The 18,026-nt window shown below is 43.0% G+C and overlaps 1 protein-coding gene across 2 annotated transcripts; it reads right to left on the bottom strand.

Moving 5' to 3' along the window:
• Positions 1-1,084: 1,084 nt before the first annotated feature.
• On the bottom strand, positions 1,085-4,985 carry LOC117873298 (olfactory receptor 52R1-like). Of its 2 annotated transcripts, XM_034762515.1 has the most exons (2): positions 4,955-4,985; positions 1,085-2,001 (listed from the first exon to the last, which is right to left on the bottom strand). In XM_034762515.1, exons 1-2 carry the CDS (start codon positions 4,983-4,985, stop codon positions 1,085-1,087), a joined length of 948 nt encoding a protein of 315 aa, XP_034618406.1. The 2 variants fall into 2 exon arrangements, with proteins under 2 accessions (XP_034618406.1, XP_034618412.1); XM_034762521.1 differs by lacking the exon at positions 4,955-4,985 and having other exon boundaries at positions 1,085-2,038.
• Between the last annotated feature and the right edge of the window lie 13,041 nt (positions 4,986-18,026).

Here is an 18,026-nt window from a genome sequence, read left to right as displayed (position 1 = left end):
TTGAGGTCCCTTCCAGTCTGTCTGGCTACTCCATTGCTGTACCTGAAATGCTGGTTTTGAATGTTTCCAGCCTCACATCATGCTTTTGTAACTTACAAATTGGAAGATTTCATAGCTTCACATACAATGATAGCATATACAACCCAGTGAAATATCAGTGTTTAGCAGATCAAGACATTTAGAATGATGCAAAGCATAATTCCATCACCATGGTGAATATGGGGTGCTTTGGGGTGAAGAGTGTCAAAGAGATTGTGGGTGTTTAACTCTATCAGATCTCTGCTCTCGCTGATAAACTGCCAACAGAAGCTCACAATTTTGCAGGTGCTCTGTCTGGCAGGAACCAAGAGATGAGCATGGAAAGTCCCATGACACGTGCACACAGAAGGTGCAAAGCTACCTGTTAGTAGTTATTGAGTGCTCAATAGCCTTTATAAGGCAACAGGTATAATACAAAGGAAAACACAAATGGGGTGGAGAATTTAGTAAGATAATTAGAGTACGTTTATTGGGCCAAGAGCAAGACCAGAACTGCCCACCTGGGTAGGGAGAGGGTTAATGCTTGCAACAAAGGGACATGCCTAACAAACCTGTGGGCTCACTCCTTGGGATGTGGGGGAGGGGAACGAGTGATTCAGATATGCTTCTGCAGGCTAAGCTCCTGCTACAATAAACACACATCTGTAACTGAAGACTCCAGTCTCTGCATTCCTGTGTGTCCATTGGTCAAGCCTGAAGACATAGGATACCCTAATTCTTTGTCTGTCCGTCGTGTCCAAAGGCATACCCCAACAGAGATGATCCAGCAAGTGATGGGGAGGGGAGGAGAGGAGCGAGTCACCAGGGTAGGGCCTTGGAGGAGGAGGGAGGAACCTCAGGGCAGTTAGAAAAGGTGGCAGTCCAATTAGTTCTACATAGACCAAATGCCCAGTTTATCATCCTGACACAGCACAATAAGGTCAGCAAAGTATTTAATGTCTCTTTGACTATCCAGCAGGTAATTCAGGGAAGAGGGACCAGCTCCATGTCACTGACCAGCTCTGCATGGGGTTTTGTCTCAGAGCCAAAGAACCAGGAGAAAACTTTAGGTCCCTTTATGAGTAAAAAGCTGGAGCAGCCTGTCCCGGATCTGTTTGGTCCTTACCCCGTAGATGATGGGGTTTAGCATGGGGGGCACGAGGAGGTAAACATTGGCAATGAGAATGTGGAAGTGCAGGGGCACATTGTGGCCAAACCGGTGTGTGAGGAAGGAGAAGAGACCTGGGATGTAAAAGGCTAAGATGACACAGAGGTGGGAGATGCAGGTCCCAAAAGTCTTGAGCTGGGCATCCTTTGTGGGGAGGATGGAGATGGCCCTGAGGATCTGGATATAGGACACAACAATAAAAAAAACATCCAGACCGATCACAGAGAATACCACAAAGAGACCATAGTAACTACTGATGCGGATGTCGGCACAGGCCAGATTCACCACGGCCATGTGCTCGCAGTATGTGTGGGAAATGATGTTGGTTCTACAATATGGCCACCTTCTGGCAAGGACAGGATGGGGCAGTATGAGCATGATGCCACGCAGCACCACGGCCAGGCCAATCTTGGCCACCAGAGGGTTTGTCAGGATGGTGGAATGTCTCAGGGGATTGCAGATGGCCACATAACGATCGAAAGCCATGGCCACGAAAATCCCAGACTCCATTGCTGAAAAGCAGTGAAAGAAGTACATCTGGGTGAGGCAGGCACTGAAGTCGATCTCCCTGGAACTGAACCAGAAGATGCTCAGCATTTTGGGCAGGGTGGATGTGGACACGACCAGGTCAGTGATGGCCAGCATGCAGAGGAAATAGTACATGGGCCCATGGAGGCTTGGCTCCCTCTTCACGATGAACAGGATAGCAAAGTTCCCGAAGATGGCTATGGCGTACATGGTGAAGAAGGGGATGGAGATCCAGACATGAGCCGCCTCCAGGCCTGGAATGCCCAGCAGGATGAAGGTGGAGGGGTTGGTGAAGTCAGTTGTGTTGGAATCTGACATGGAGTAGGGGAGAAGGTGTCAAACTCTGAGGTAGAACAGTGTCTCCTGTATGTACCATATGTTCTCCTGACTTCCTTTATGTGCCCTGGGTCTAGGGTGATGGTCGCAGTACAAATGCCTGGACAGAGATACAATGTTAATATGAGAAACTACATGCACAACTGGGTGAATCAGATTAGTCACTCTTTACACAGTGAAAATTTACATTTTTATTATTTGGATAAATGAATTATGGATAACTACCCCTACTAATACCAATTCTATATTTGATGGTGCCCCATGCATCAATAATTCCTACACATCATATTATAGCAAACCTTAATAGGCAGGAAACATGAGTGTGAATATTGGTCATCTCTCATTGTTTGTTAATGCAATGAAACCCATTCAGCCAGTTACTCAAAAGCAGTATAGAACTAAGTTGAAAGGGGAAAATTTCAAGGAATACAAATACGAAGTTAAAAAAATTGATAAAGGATGTTAAAGACATCAGGGAAAAGTCCATGCTTGGAAAGGCTAAGGCTCAAAAAAAGAGGTTATTAAGTATATTAAAAACAAAAAAAATCCTAGAAAAGGTTAAGGTGAATTCCTACAGGCAGAAATGAAAGTTGTTATTGTTGCATAAAAGGTAGATGTGTTCAAGAAATAGTTTTGTTCTGCATTTGGAAAGAAGGACTATGAGATAATCATATCAAAGTGATGCTACATTAGCAGTCAAGGAGGATGTTAAACAGCAACCACCGTAGAACCTTAGCGTTATGAACACCAGAGTAATGAACTGACTGATCCACCACACATCTCATTCATAACCAGAAGTACAGAATCAGGCAGCAGCAGAGCCAAAAAACCAGTATGGGATTAGTTAAAAAAAAGTCTAGGAATATAATTGCCGGTCAACCATAGGATTTACAAAATAAATAAATAAATAAATAAATGGTCTTTTCAAATACATCCAATTTCATTGCAGATTTAGATGAAATCTCAGGAAAAACTTCCTAACTGTAAGGATAGGAAGATAATGGAAAAGACACCTTGGGAAGTAGCGGAAGCTCCTTCGCTAGAGGTTTTCCAAAGAAGGCTTAATCTGTTTTGGGTGGTTTAGATGCAACACATCCTAAATCTTGACCCTTGCAATCCCGTCTCATGCTGTGGTTCTATGATTCAATGATGTATATTCCTACTGTAGACAAGATCTTAGTCAAACACAAGTCACTGGGCTCAATATCACAGTAACTGCTTGAAATTTAATGCCCTGTGTTATACAGGAGTCAGACTGGATGATTTAATGATCCCTGCTGACCTTGAACCCTATTTATTCAATTTCACAACACAGAAACAAGGGACCATTCAATTACATTGAAAGTCTGAACACATAACATCAAGAAAAGCGAACACCTTGTATAATCAAGCTGGCCTGTGGAACTCTTGCTACAGACATTATTGTAGCAAAGATCTTAGTTGAATGGGATTCTGAAATGGACTGGCCATTGTAAATGGCACTGGTGGCATCTCCTTCTGTTTGGGCTGACAACTTCATAAGAAGACCTCATTTTTAAAAGTTTGCCAAACTTTATAAGAAAATAAGAACATAAGAACGGCCATCTTGAGTCAGACCAAAGGTCCATCTAGCCCAGTATCCTGTCTTCCAACAGTGGCCAGTGCCAGGTGCCCCAGAGAGAATAAAAAGAACAGGGAATCATCAAGTGATCCATCCCCTGTCACTCATTCCCAGCTTCTGGCAAATGGAGGCTAGGGACACCATTCCTGCCCATTCTGGCTAATAGCCATTGATACACCTATCCTGCATGAATATATCTAGTTCTCTTTGGAACCCTGCTATTATCTTAGCCTTCACAACATCCTCTGGCAAGGACTTCCCCAGGTTGACTGTATGTTGTGTGAAGAAATACTTGCTTTTATTTGTTTTAAACCTGCTGCCTATTAATTTCATTTGGTGACCCCTAGTTCTTGTGTTATGAGAAGTAGTAAACAACACTTTCTTATCTACTTTCTCTACACCAGTCATGATTTTATAGACCTCAATCATAGCTCACCTTAACTGTCTCTTTTCCAAGCTGACAAGTCCCAGTCTTATTAATCTCTCCTCTTACAGAAGCCATTCCATACCTCTTATCATCTTTGTTGCCCTTTTCTGAACGTTTTCCAATTACAATATATCTTTTTTGAGATGGCACAACCACATCTGCACACACTCTTCAAGATGTGGGCTTACCGTGTATTTATATAGAGGAAATATGATATTTTCTGTCCTATTATCTATCCCTTTCTTAATTATTCCCAACATTCTGTTTGCTTTTTTGACTGCCGCTGCACATTGAGTGGATGTTTTCCAAGAACTATCCACAATGACTCTGAGATCTCTTTCTTGAGTGGTGACAGCTAATTTAGACCCCATCATTTTATATGTAGACTTGGTATTATGTTTTCCAATGTGCATTACTTTGCATTCATCAACATTAAATTTCATCTGCCACTTTGTTCCCCAGCCAGCCAGTTTTGTGAGATCCTTTTGTAGCTCTTCACAGTCTGCCTGGATCTTAACTATCTTTAGTAATTTTGTATCATCTTCACATTTTGCCATTTCACTGTTTACCCCTTTTTCCAGATTATTTATGAATATGTTGAATAGGACTGGTCCCAGAACAAACTCTGGGAGACACCACAATTTACATCTCTCCATTCTGAAAACTGACCATTTATACCTACCCTTTGTTTCCTGTCTTTTAACCAGTAAACAATCCATGAGAGCACCCTTTCTCTTTCCCATGGCAGCTTACTTTGCTTAAGAGCCTTTGGTTAGGGACCTTGTCAAAGGCTTTCTGAAAATCTAAGTACACTAGATCCACTGGATCCCCTTGATCCACATGCTTGTTGACCCCCTCAAAGAACTGTAGTAGATTGGTGAGGCATGATTTCCCTTTACTAAAACCATGTTGACTCTTCCCCAACAAATTATGTTCATCTATATGTCTGACAATATTATTCTTAATTATAGTTTCAAACAGTTTGCCCGGTACTGAAGTCAGGCTTACAGGCATGTAATTGCCGGGATCACCTCTGGAGCCCTTTTTAAAAATTGGCATCACTTTAGCTATCCTCCAGTCATCTGGTCCGGAAGCTGATATAAATGATAGGTTACCGACTACAGTTAATAGTTCTGCAATTTCATATTCGAGTTTCTTCAGAACAATTGTGTGGATACCATCTGGTCCTGGTGACTTATTGCTGTTTAATTTATCAATTTGTTCTAAAACCTCCTCTAATGATACCACAATCAAGGACAGTTACGCATATCTGTCACCTAAAAAGAATGGCTCAGGTTTGGGAAGCTGTGAAGACCAATGCAAAGAATTCATTTAGTTTCTCCAGAATGGCCTGATTGTCCTTCAGTGTTCCTTTAGCATCTCAATCACCCAGTGGCCCCACTGGTTGTTTAGCAGGCTTCCTGCTTCTGATGTACTTAAAATTTATTTTGCTATTACTTTTTGAGTCTTCAGCTAACTGTTCCTCAAATTCTTTTTGGCCTTCCTAATTGTGTTTTTACACTTCATTTGCCCGTGTTTATTCTCCTTTCTATTTTCCTCACTAGGATTTAACTTCCACTGTTTAAAGGATGCCTTTTGCCTCTCATTGCTTCTTTTTCTTTGTTGTTTACCCACGGTGGCTCTTTTTTGGTTCTCTTATTTTTTTTAATTTGGGGTATACATTCAAGTTGAACCTCTATTATGGTGTCTTTAAAAAGTTTCCATGCAGCTTGCAGAGATTTCACATTTGGCGCTGTACCCTTTAATTTCTGTTAACTAACCTCCTCATTTATGTGTAGTTCCCCTTTCTGAAATTAAATGCTACAGTGTTGGGCTGCTGTGGTGTTTTTCCTGCCACGGGGATATTAAATTTAATTATATTATGGTCACTCTTACCAGTGGGTCCAACTATGTTCATCTCTTGGACCAGATCCTGTGCTCCACTTAGGACTAAATCAAGAATTCCCTCTCCTCTGGTGGGTTCCAGGACCAGCTGCTCCGAGAAGCAGTCGTTTAACGTGTCAAGAAACTTTATCTCTGCAACCCGTGCTGAGGTGACATGTACCCAGTCAATATGGGGATAGTTGAAATCCCCCATTATTATTGAATTTTTCTTTAATTTTAATAGCCTCTCTCATCTTCCTGAGCATTTCACAGTCACCATCACCATCCTGGTCAGGTGGTCGGTAATATGTCCCTACTGCTATATTCTTATTATTAGAACATGGAATTACTACTGATAGAGATTCTATGGTACAGTTTGATTCATTTACAATTTTTACTTCATTTGTTTCTACTCTTTCTTTCACATATAGCGCCACTCCCGCACCAGCACGACCTGTTCTGTCCTTCCGATATATTTTTCACCCTGGTATCACTGTGTCCCATTGATTATCCTCATTCCAGCAAGTTTCCATGATTACTATGATATCAATATTGTCATTTAATATGAGGCACTCTAGGTCACTCAGTTTATTATTTAGACTTCTAGCATTGGTATATAAGCACTTTAAAAACTTGTCTCCTTTTAGCTGTCCGCCATAGAATCATAGAATCATAGAATATCAGAGTTGGAAGGGACCTCAAGAGGTCATCTAGTCCAACCCCCTGCTCAAAGCAGGACCAAACCCAGCTAAATCATCCCAGCCAGGGCTTTGTCAAGCCAGGCCTTAAAAACCTCCAAGGAGAATCCACCACCTCCCTAGGTAACGCATTCCAGTGTTTCACCACCCTCTTAGTGAAATAGTTTTTCCTGATATCCAACCTGGACCTCCCCCACTGCAACTTGAGAATTACACAATGTAATTAAATGGGACTCTTTTTTTATTTTACTGTTTCTCATCAGATCCTGCCTGTATTTTATTATTTTCCATTCTCTCATTCTAACTAGAAGATAAAGATTCTCTATTAATAGTTCCTCCCCTAAGGGATATCTGAACCACATGCTTCTCTGCACCGGTCGGCTTTCCCCCAGCCCTTAGTTTAGAAACTGTAGGCTCCCCCTTTCCCAAAAGTTTCCCCAGTTCCTAATAAATCTAAACCCCTCCTCCCTACACCATCATCTCATCCACACATTGAGACCCTGAAGCTCTGCCTGTCTGACTGGCCCTGCACGTGGAACTGGGAGCATCTCAGAGAATGCTACCATGGAGGTCCTGAACTTCAGTCTCTTACCTAGAAGCCTAAATTTGGCCTCCAGTACCTCTCTCCTATCCTTCCCTGTGTCATTGGTACTGACTTGTACCATAGCCACTGGCTCCTCCCCAGCACTACACGTAAGTCTATCTAGATCAGTGGTTCCCAAACTTTAACAACCCACGAACCCTTTTCACTAAAATGTCAAGTCTTGCGAACCCTCTCCTAAAAACGAATATTTCTAGGGATTTTCTCCCTTACCTGAGTATAAATTATAAAAGCAGTGATCTTGGAAATATAAAATTTGTTTTTATGACATGCTTATTACACTTTATTTATTATTAATTATTGTTTATCATTATAGTAATTTTATGAGATTAGGAAAACGGCAAGAGTATTGCAAGATCTCACTTTTGTAGCTTGTATCACTTGGATTAAGCCTGTTATAAGACAAGGCTCCTATGTTTCATCAAGGAGTAGCAGATGTGAAACAGCATGAAGTTATTTAAGAAGCCAACTCAAAGAGTTCCTCCTACACAAGCATTCAGGTCTTGAGCAGTCCAGGCAAAGAACGGATGTTACATCAAAGCTTAAACCTGTTCTTCATAATAATTTTAAAAACAATCCTAGCTGCCTATTTAATTTTAAAAACAGCAAAAAATATCCACCTCCCTTTCCTATAAGGAGTCTTGAAGTTTACATCTCCTCAGTGTGATAGATATGCTTGCTTTGATCTGCTTAGTTCTTGGAAGTCCCCAGGGCTCCAGGCTGCTGGCCCCGTGCTGCCCAGGATCCCTAGGGACAGTTCTGTCCGCCATTAGGGAATTTTTGCCTGAGAACCCCCTGTAAGATTTTGTGAATCCCCAGGGGTTCACTAACCCCAGTTTGGGAACCACTGATCTAGATGTCTTGAGAGATCTGCAACCTTCGCACCAGGCAGACTAGTCACCATGTGGTTCTCCTGGTCATCGTAAACCCAGCTATCTATGTCTCTAATGATCAAATCACCCATTACTAATACCTGTCTCTTCCTAATAGCTGGAATTCCCTCCCCTGGAGAAAGCAACAGAGGGTCTTGTGGCACCTTTGAGACTAACAGAAGTACTGGGAGCATAAGCTTTCGTGGGTAAGAACCTCACTTCTTCAGATGCACTTCTCTTGCATCTGAAGAAGTGAGGTTCTTACCCATGAAAGCTTATGCTCCCAGTACTTCTGTTAGTCTCAAAGGTGCCACAGGACCCTCTGTTGCTTTTTACAGATTCAGACTAACATGGCTACCCCTCTGATACTCCCCTGGAGAGGTATCCTCCGTGCAAGAGGATACCACAACATCACCTGGAAGGAGGGTCCCAACTATGGGGTAATTTCCCTGTGCTCCAGTTGGATGTTCTCCTTCCCTGGGACTTTCATCCTCCTCAACAGCACAGAGGCTGTCAGACTGGGGGAGGGACCGTTCTACTGTGTCCCGGAAAGTCTCATCTATGTACCTCTCTGTCTCCCTCAGCTCCTCCAGCTCAGTGCCGCTGGTCCCCAAAGCCTGTACATTGAGGGCCAGGAGCAAATTGCACTGAATGCACACATATACCACCCACCCATAGGGCAGGTAATCATACATGGTGCATTGGGTGCAATAAACTGGGTGGCTCCCACTCTGTTGCTGGACTTCTGTGTTTTAAATCTTTTTATTACTCTGTAAAGTTACCTTCCATCCTGATTTTGCAGGTGTAATTCTTTACTTTTTTCTTTATAATAAAGTATTTCTTTTAAGAACCTGATTGATTTCAGTGTCCTGAAGACAAAGGGTCTAGCCTGTGCTCACATTGCTAAAGCAATTGGTTGGTATATTATTCTCAAGCCTCCCCAGGAAAGGGAGTGAAGAGGCTTGGGGGGATAGTTTGGAGAGGATAGAGATTCAAAGTGACCCTTCCCTGAATTTTTGTGTAAATCACTTGGTGGTGGCAGCAATACCATCCAAGGGCAAGGAAAGGAATTTGTGCCTTGGGGAAGTTTTAGCCTAAGCTGGTAGAATATAAGCTTAGGGGGTCTTTCATTGTCAATGTCCCCCCCCGACTCTGAACTTTGGGGTACAGATGTGGGGACCTGCATGAAAGATTTAAAACACAGAGGATTCCCCTCTGGGCTCAGCTTCACACTTACAAAAACAGAAATAAAACTCCCTCTGTAGCACAGGAAAATTGACAAGCCAAAACAAAAGATAACCTAATGCATTTCCTTGCCCTTCTTACAATGTCTGTGGTTTTAGATGGATTATTCCAGGTATATTTTCAGGAGATGTTGTACCTGCTTGGCTTCTCCCTCCGTCCGGAGAGGGAACAACAAAAGAGAACAACAAACAAATCCTCCCCCACAGATTTGAAAGTATCTTCTTTTCTCATTGGTCCTTCTGGTCATGTTCCAGCTAGGTTATTTGAACTACTTAACCCTTTAGAGGGAAGGCAATCCAGTACAGCTGCCAAGGATACATAATGGTTGCTATTCTCCCCCCTATTCATGACACATGGTTTATTTCATTCAAGCAGCAAACACACCACGAACACAGATACCCAAACTACAGACAACAAACTTACCCAAAGGGTCACGTAATCGCTCCCACTTCACCTGGAGAACTCCCTCGCAAAACTCCCCTGTTAGCCACTCCTGTTCGCTAGCTCCCAAACTTTAATAGTTTGGACTGAAATGTCCCATACTGGGTGTCTTCATCCAGCTGAATTGTTTTTTTTTTTTTGGAAGTTTCAGACATAACAGTTTAGCCAACTTCTTGAGTGAAGCTAGGAGAGAAGATGTCTTCCCCATAGGAGGAGGTGACAGTGTTTGTGCATTAACTCACAGTTGGCTGCTGTGGTCTCTTACTCCAAGGGGAGTTTTGCCTGAGCAAACGATGGGCCACAGACTCACAATTTTGCCTTGTATGTCTACTAAAACCTTTCATGCTGAAGGATCCCCTGTGACACTTAAATGCAGCCACCTCAGGGCTGGAGGCCAACAGCTGGGGAGGGCAGGAATGCACAAAAGAGGGACATTTTGGCCAGTGACACTGAAGCAAACTCATGACCTCTGGCAAGGCCCTGGGATATTTAATGGCTGTGAAGAGCAGAAAGGAAGCAGAGACTCTAACCCATCACCTGCACATTGCACTGGGTTTGTCGAGCAGGTTAGCTCCTCCGCAAGAGATGGGTACCTGTTAATTCTGAGACTGAAGTGTCTTCCCTGGGAATCCTTCTCAGCTCCCTATGTCCCACACTTCTCACACTCCAGCATCTGCAGCAACATCCCACGCCGAGGGCCGACACGGGAGATGTGCACCATTTATAATATAGTTCTGTCCAATCCCAGTGGGGTTTGCTCAGCCTCTATTGGACAATCGGACATCTGAATGTAAACAGGCTGGAGACAAACCTGTCTGTGCTTCTGTGCTAATTATCCATTAGGAGTAAACAGTAATTAAGGGACCTTCCCAAAGGGAGATAAGAATACTCGGCCTCTGTGCTCAGTCATAGAGGAATTGGATGCTCTACGTATATTTAAAAATTATAGTTGATTAATAAGAAAACTAGGGATAATGCCAAGGTCTCTGTAGGGTCTGATACCCTTTAAATGCCCAGGAGTAGACAGACCAATCTGTAGAAAGAAGCCTGAGAGGAGAAACAAACACTATTTGCAGATACATAGGGTTGTTTCTAAGAGATCAGTTATCTAATCAATAGCTATGAATATACAGTGTAGCACCTTTAATTGAAGGATCTTCAAAAAAACCTAGCAAAGGAAAGTCATTATGGATATGTCCCCATCATATTGATAGGTAAATAGAGGCACAGGGAGAGATGACTTGGCTGAGACTCAAAGAGAATGACAGACAGAACTGAGAAGTCCTCTCTTTCCTGCTATAACCACAGTCTCTCCATTAGTAGCTGAGAGCATGATGAGAGGGAAATGGACATACCGTATAGCAGGACCTGTTCATTGCATGATTTTGACGGACTTCACTGGGATGCAACATGAAACTGGGGTTCTGCTAAGCATACCAGTCTGGGACCCTGTCACACGGTGAGACTGTGACAAGCTGGAATCCTCTTCAGGTCTTGCAGTTACAGAGCCATACACAGACAGGGACACACCCAGTTGCAGTTACATGAATGCTCTGTTTCAGAGTAGCAGCCGTGTTAGTCTGTATCCGCAAAAAGAACAGGAGTTCTTGTGGCACCTTAGAGACTAACAAATTTATTAGAGCATAAGCTTTCGTGGACTACAGTCCACGAAAGCTTATGCTCTAATAAATTTGTTAGTCTCTAAGGTGCCACAAGTACTCCTGTTCTTTTTATGAATGCTCTGGGCTCAGCTTCACAGTTACAAAAACAGGAATAAAACTACCTTTGTAGCATAGGAAAATTCACAAGCCAAAAACATTTCCTTGCCCTATTTACAATTTCTGTTGTTTTAGATGGATTTTCCAGGTATATTTTCAGGAGATGTTGTTGTACCTGGTTGGTTTCTCCCTCCGTCCGGAGAGGGAACAACAAAAGAGAACAACAAACAAATCCTTCCTCCCTCCAGATTTAAAAGTATCTTCTTTTCTCATTGGTCCTTCTGGTCAGGTGCCAACTAGGCTATTTGAACTACATAACCCCTTACAGATAAGGCAGTGACTACCCTTCCCTCTCTATTCATGACAAAGAAGGACTAGACCCAAACTGGAAAGGCTGTTCTAGATGGTGCTGGTTCCACCAGGAGTGCAGGGGACTGGACTTAATGACCTCTCAAGGTCCCTTCCAGTTTTATGAGTCTATGATTCTGTGCAGAGATTATTAGAACAGTGGTTCCCAAACTGGGGCTAGTGAACTCCTGGGGGTTCGCAAAATCTTACAGAGGGTTCTCGGGCAAAAATTCCCTAATGGCAGACAGAGCTGTCCCTAGGGATCCTGGCAGCATGGGGCCAGCAGCCTGGAGCCCTGGGGACTTCCAAGAACTAAGCAGATCAAAGCAAGCATATCTATCACACTGAGGAGATTTAAACTTCAAGACTCCTTATAAGAAATGGAAAGGGAGGCGGATATTTTTTGCTGTTTTTAAAATTAAATAGGCAGCTAGGATTGTTTTTTAAAATTATTATGAAGAATAAGTTTAAGCTTTGGTGTAACGCGCATTCTTTGCCTGGACTGCTCAAGACCTGAATGCTTGTGTAGGAGGAACTCTTTGAGTTGGCTTCTTAAATAACTTCATGCTGTTTCACATCTGCTACTCCTTGATGAAACATAGGAGCCTTGTCTTATAACAGGCTTAATCCAAGTGATACAAGCTACGAAAGTGAGATCTTGGAAGAGTATTGCCGTTTTCTTAATCTCATAAAATTACTGTAATGATACATAATAATTAATAATAAATAGTGTGTAATAAGCATGTCATAAAAACAAATTTTATATTTCCAAGATCACTGCTTTTCTAATTTATACTCAGGTAAAGGAGAAAATCCCTGGAAATATTCGTTTTTAGGAGGGGGTTCGCGAGACTTGACATTTTAGTGAAAGGGGTTCACGGGTTGTTAAAGTTTGGAACCACTGACCTAGACTCTTTGTTCTAGAATGTCTGTGACAAGGAGTTCCACTGGCCAAATATGGATTATCTGTAAACAATTTTCTTTTCTTGGTGTTATGTATACAGACTGCCAATGTAATTGAATTTTCCCTTTTTGTGTGTGTTGTGAGACACAGTAAATATAAATGCCTGATCTACTTTCATAGCGTTTAAGGTCAGAAGGTCAATTAGATCATCAATTGCATCCTCCCGTATAACACAGGCCATTAAATTTTACCCAGTTATCACTGCATTGAGCTCCATGACTTGTGTGTGACTAAGGCCGGGTCTACACTAGGATTTTATATCATGGAATCGTAGAGCAACAGGGTTAGAAGTGACTGCAAGGGTCATCTAGTCTGACCACCTGCCAAGATGCAGGATTTGTTGTGTCTAAACCATCCATGAAACTTTGTTCCAAAGGCTAATCACCCTCAGTGCTAAAAATTTGGCCTTATTTCCACCTGTAATTTGTCTGGCTTCACCCTCCAGACATTGAGTCTTGCTCTGTCTTTCTCTGCTAGATTAGAGAGCCCATTATTACCCACAGTTTTCTCCCCTGAAAGTCTCACTTGATCATCTTTTTGACAAGATAAATAGATGAAGCTCTTTAAATCTCTGACTGTCAAGCATTTTCTCTAGCCTCAAATCAGTTGTGTGGCTCTTTTCAACACTCTCTCCAAGTTTTAAACTTCCTTTTTGAAATGTGGACCCTGGGACTGGAGAGAGTTGGTTTCTCCAATGCCATGTTTAGAGATAAAATCCTTCCCCTGCTCCAACTCACCACTCCCCTGTTTATGCATCCAAGGATCACATTAGCCCTTTTGGCCCCATCATCGCACTGGGAGCTCACAATGAGTTGGTTGCCCACAGTGACCCCTAAATCCTTTTCAGGGTCCCTGCATTCCATAATACAGGCTCTAGTCTGTGGGTCGGGCCTGGATTTCCTGTTCCAAGAGAATAATTTTGCATTTTGTTTTCATGGGCCCAGCTCACCAAACGCTCAAGACCAATTGGTATGCCTGCCCTCGCCTCCTCATTGTAACCACTCTGCCAATCTTTGGGCCATCCACATATTTTATCTGAAGTGATTTTCTATTTCCTTCCAGATCATTGATGAAAATATTGAAAAGCATCAGACCTAGAACTGATCCCTGCAGAATCCAACTAGGAACAGCCCCGTTTACTGACAATGGCCCATTGACAATGGCTTTCTTAGATATGTCAGTCAGTTTTTAGTCCATTTTATGTGTGCTCTACTGATATTTTATAGTGTTCCTTTTTTATCTGAATGTTTTCCCCTACTAAATCAAATGCCTCCGAGAAATCAAAATCTATTACATCTCCATCGTTCCCTTGTTCAGCCAAACGTGTACTCTCATTAAAGGCTGTAATCAATTTTATTTGACAAGACCTGTTTTCCATAAACCATGTTGTTGATTGGCATTAATTATTTTCGTAGACTTTTTTTTAAACTAATCCCATTCCAGCTTTTCCATTGTTTCCTAATTTGTAAAATCTATTTTTAAATTTTCCCTTTTTAAAAAATACTTTATGTTTAACACAGAACTGTTCTGTATTCACTTTTTTTTTGTTCGGCTGCTGCTGCTGCCTGATTGTGTAGTTCTGGTTCCAATGAGATGTGGTCAGTTCGTAACTCTGGTGTTCGTAACTCTGAGGTTCTCCTGTTGATGCTGTTTAACATCCTCTTTGACTGCTAATGGGCTAGAAAGTATTTCATCATCACATGTGACATGAGTACCTGATATTGCTTCTTTTGGAATGCAGAACAAAACTATTTCTTGAATGTTTTCTTTCCAAATGCAGTACAAAAATGTTTCTAGAACACATCTACCTTTTCTGTGACATTAGCAAGTTCCCTTTCTCCCTCTAGGTAGGGTCGGCTCCAGGCACCAGCTTGCCAAGCAGGTGCTTGGGGCAGCCACTCTGGAGAGGGGCGGCATGTCCAGCTATTTGGCAGCAATTCGGCGGATGGTCCCTCACTCCCGCTCAGAGTGAAGGACCTCCCGCTGAATTGCTGCTGCAGATCACGATCGCGGCTTTTTTTTTTTTTGCACCACTTGGGGCGGCAAAAACCCTGGAGCCGGCCCTGCCTCTAGGAATTGGCCTACACTTTTTCAAGGATTTTCTTCTTAATGTATGTCTGAGTGTGTGTGTGGTATGATTGAATGCATATGCTAATTGTTGTATCTTCAGTAAACGTGGCATATTGCCTTTTACTCTGAAAACAATCCCATTTGCTTCTTATAAGCATAACAACTCCTCCTGGCAACTTTTTCGCTGTTACTTTTTGAGGCTTTGGCTAGCTCTTCTTCAAATTCTATTTTTTGGCCTGTGTAATTATGTTTTTACACTTCAGTTGCCAGAGTTTATGCTCCTTTCTATTTTCCTCACTAGGATTTAACTTCCACTCTTTAAAGGATGCCTTTTGCCTCTCACTGCTTTTTTATTTTGTTGTTTAGCCATGGGTGGCACTTTTTTGGTTCTCTTACTGTGTTTTTTTAATTTGGGGGATACATTTAGTTTGAGTCTCTATTATGGTGTCTTTAAAAACTTCCCATGCAGCTTGCAGGGATTTCACTTCTGGCGCTGTACCTTTTAATTTCTGTTTAACTAACCTCCTCATTTGTAGTCCCCCTTTTTGGAAATTAAATGCTACTGCGTTGAGCTGCTGTGGTGTTTTACCAGGCACAGGGATGTTACATTTCATTATATTATGGTCACTATTACCACGTGCTCCAGCTATATTCAACTCTTGGACCAGATCCTGTGCTTCACTTAGGACTAAATCAAAAACTGCCTCTCCTCTGGTGGGTTCCAGGACTAGCTGCTCCAAGATGCCATCATTTAAAGTGTCAAGAAACTTTATCTCTGCATTCCGTGCTGAGGTGACATGCACCCAGTCAATATGGGCATAGTTCCCTGGTCAGGTGGTCGGTAGTATATCCCTACTGCAATATTATTATTAGAGCATGGAATTACTATCCATAGAGATGCTATGGTACAGTTTGGTTCATTTAAGATTTTTACTTCATTTGATTCTACACTTCCTTTCACATATAGTGCCACTCCCGCTCCAGCACAACTTGTTCTGTCCTTCCGATATATTTTATATGCTGGTATTACTGTGTCCCATTGATTATCCACATTCCACCAAGTTTCTGTGATGCCTCTTATATCAATATCCTCATTTCATATGAGGCACTCTAGTTCTCTCATCTTATGATTTAGACTTCTGGCATTTAGCTATAATCACTTTAAAATATTACTTTTTAACTGTCTGCCATTTCATAATGTAACTGAATGGGACTCTTTTTCATCTGACTGTTTCTCATCAGCTCCTACCCGTATTTTATCACCTTCCATCCTCTCCTCCTTACCAGGACATAGAAAATCTCCTAGGGATGTCTCAGTCTGAACCACGTGCTCCTCCGCACCCGTCAGCTTTCCCCCAGCCCTTCGTTTATCAACTACCCTATGACCTTGTTTATATTAAACGGCAATCTGGTTCCATTTTGGTTTAGGTGGAGCCCATTCTTCCCACAGAGGTATCCTCAGTGCAAGAGGAGAACACAACTTCATCTTGAAGGAGAGTCTGAACTATGGGATCGTTTCCCTCTGCTCCAGTTGGATGTTCTCCTTCCCCAAGACTTTCATCCTCCTCAACTGCACAGAGGCTGTCAGACTGGAGGTGGGACTATTCTACTGTGTCCTGGGAAGTCTCATCAACATACCTCTCTGTCTTCCTTAGCTCCTCCAGTGAAGCCATTCTGGTCTCCAAACCCCATACTGGCTCCTTAAGCACCTAAGTCCCACTGGTTTAGGTCCCTAGGAGCTTGGCTGAGGGGCTGGAGAGAGGTGGCTATTTCCATGTGGGATTGTCAGCTGTGCACCCTCTCCTGGAGTGAGGTGCCTAGGACAGGTCAGAGCTTTCTGGTGAGAGACACGTGGGAGACCAGATCCAAAATCTCTGCTCTACCTGATTTGGAGCAGGGTGTTATACACAGGTCTCCCACGTCCCACATGAGTGCCCTGAGTACCCAGCAAATGGCTATTCTGGGTGGGGCGCTCAGACTGTCAAGCTGGAGCTGTTCCACTTTGTACAAATAAATCTTCAGTGGAGCAGGGATTTGAATCTGGGTCTCCCATGTTCCAGGTGAGGATGCTAAACCACTGGGCTATAGGATATTCTGGAGGTGCACACACACGGCTGCACGTGCAAACACACAGAGTCCCATGGGCACGCAGACAAACACGCATTCAGCTGCACATACCCCTATGTGCACATAGGATGACCAGATAGCAAGTGTGAAAAATCGGGATGGGGGTGGGGGGTAATAGGTACCTATATAAGAAAAAGCCCCCAAATCAGGACTGTCCCTATAAAATCGGGACATATGGTCACCCTATGTACACACCACACACAGATCCATGTGCACAAAAAGACACATGGATGCACATGCACACATTCATGTGCACACACACATTCCCGACCTGCAAAGCTCCATCCAGGAGGCAGGGTCTGAGGCTGATCAGGCTTGCTGGGGAGATGGGGTGGGGGACACCTCGTTGGAGAATCCCACCAGAATTGAAGGCTAAGTAAAGACTCTGAGCAGCTCATTAGTTGAGTTCCTCTCTATCCAGGGGGTGCTTGATCCCAACTCCATGCCAAGCCCTGCCCCCACTCCAACTTTAACTCCAAGCCCCCAACCTTGCCCCGCCTCTTCCCACCCCCGCTCCACCCCAGGCCCTGCCCCCACTCCACCCCTTCTCTTGCCCTGGATTTGAGGGGTGTGTATACCTCAGAATGTGCTCAAGCTAATTGCAAGCATATTATGTGCATTCAGCCACCCTGAATTAATGAAACAGAACACCACATAGTTAAGGGTTAATTTGGAGACAGGCTTTCAGAAGCAAGGTCATCTCTAGCTGGCAGTTTCAGCTAATCAGAATGGGAGGAAGGGACAAACAATTAAACAACTGAGATTGAAAACCTTGGTGCTTGCAAAACCTTGAGTCTAGACCCTTCAGATATTAAAAGTTTACTGAAAGTTAGAAAAGTGACCTAACAGGGTCATTATGACCTATGTGTTTTGTAGAAGTTAGTTATAAAAGATTGGCTAATAGAGTGCACTTCGGAGCAGTCCTATGAAGCCATCTTGAGAGACCTTTTTCCTGACATCCTTTCTCCTCGGTGAATGAGC

Source organism: Trachemys scripta, chromosome 1 (assembly GCF_013100865.1).
Source record: "Trachemys scripta elegans isolate TJP31775 chromosome 1, CAS_Tse_1.0, whole genome shotgun sequence".
Lineage (NCBI taxonomy): Eukaryota > Metazoa > Chordata > Testudines > Emydidae > Trachemys > Trachemys scripta.
The sequence above is the reverse complement of the archived record's forward strand: the minus strand, read 5'-3'. Positions and strand labels throughout refer to the sequence as shown.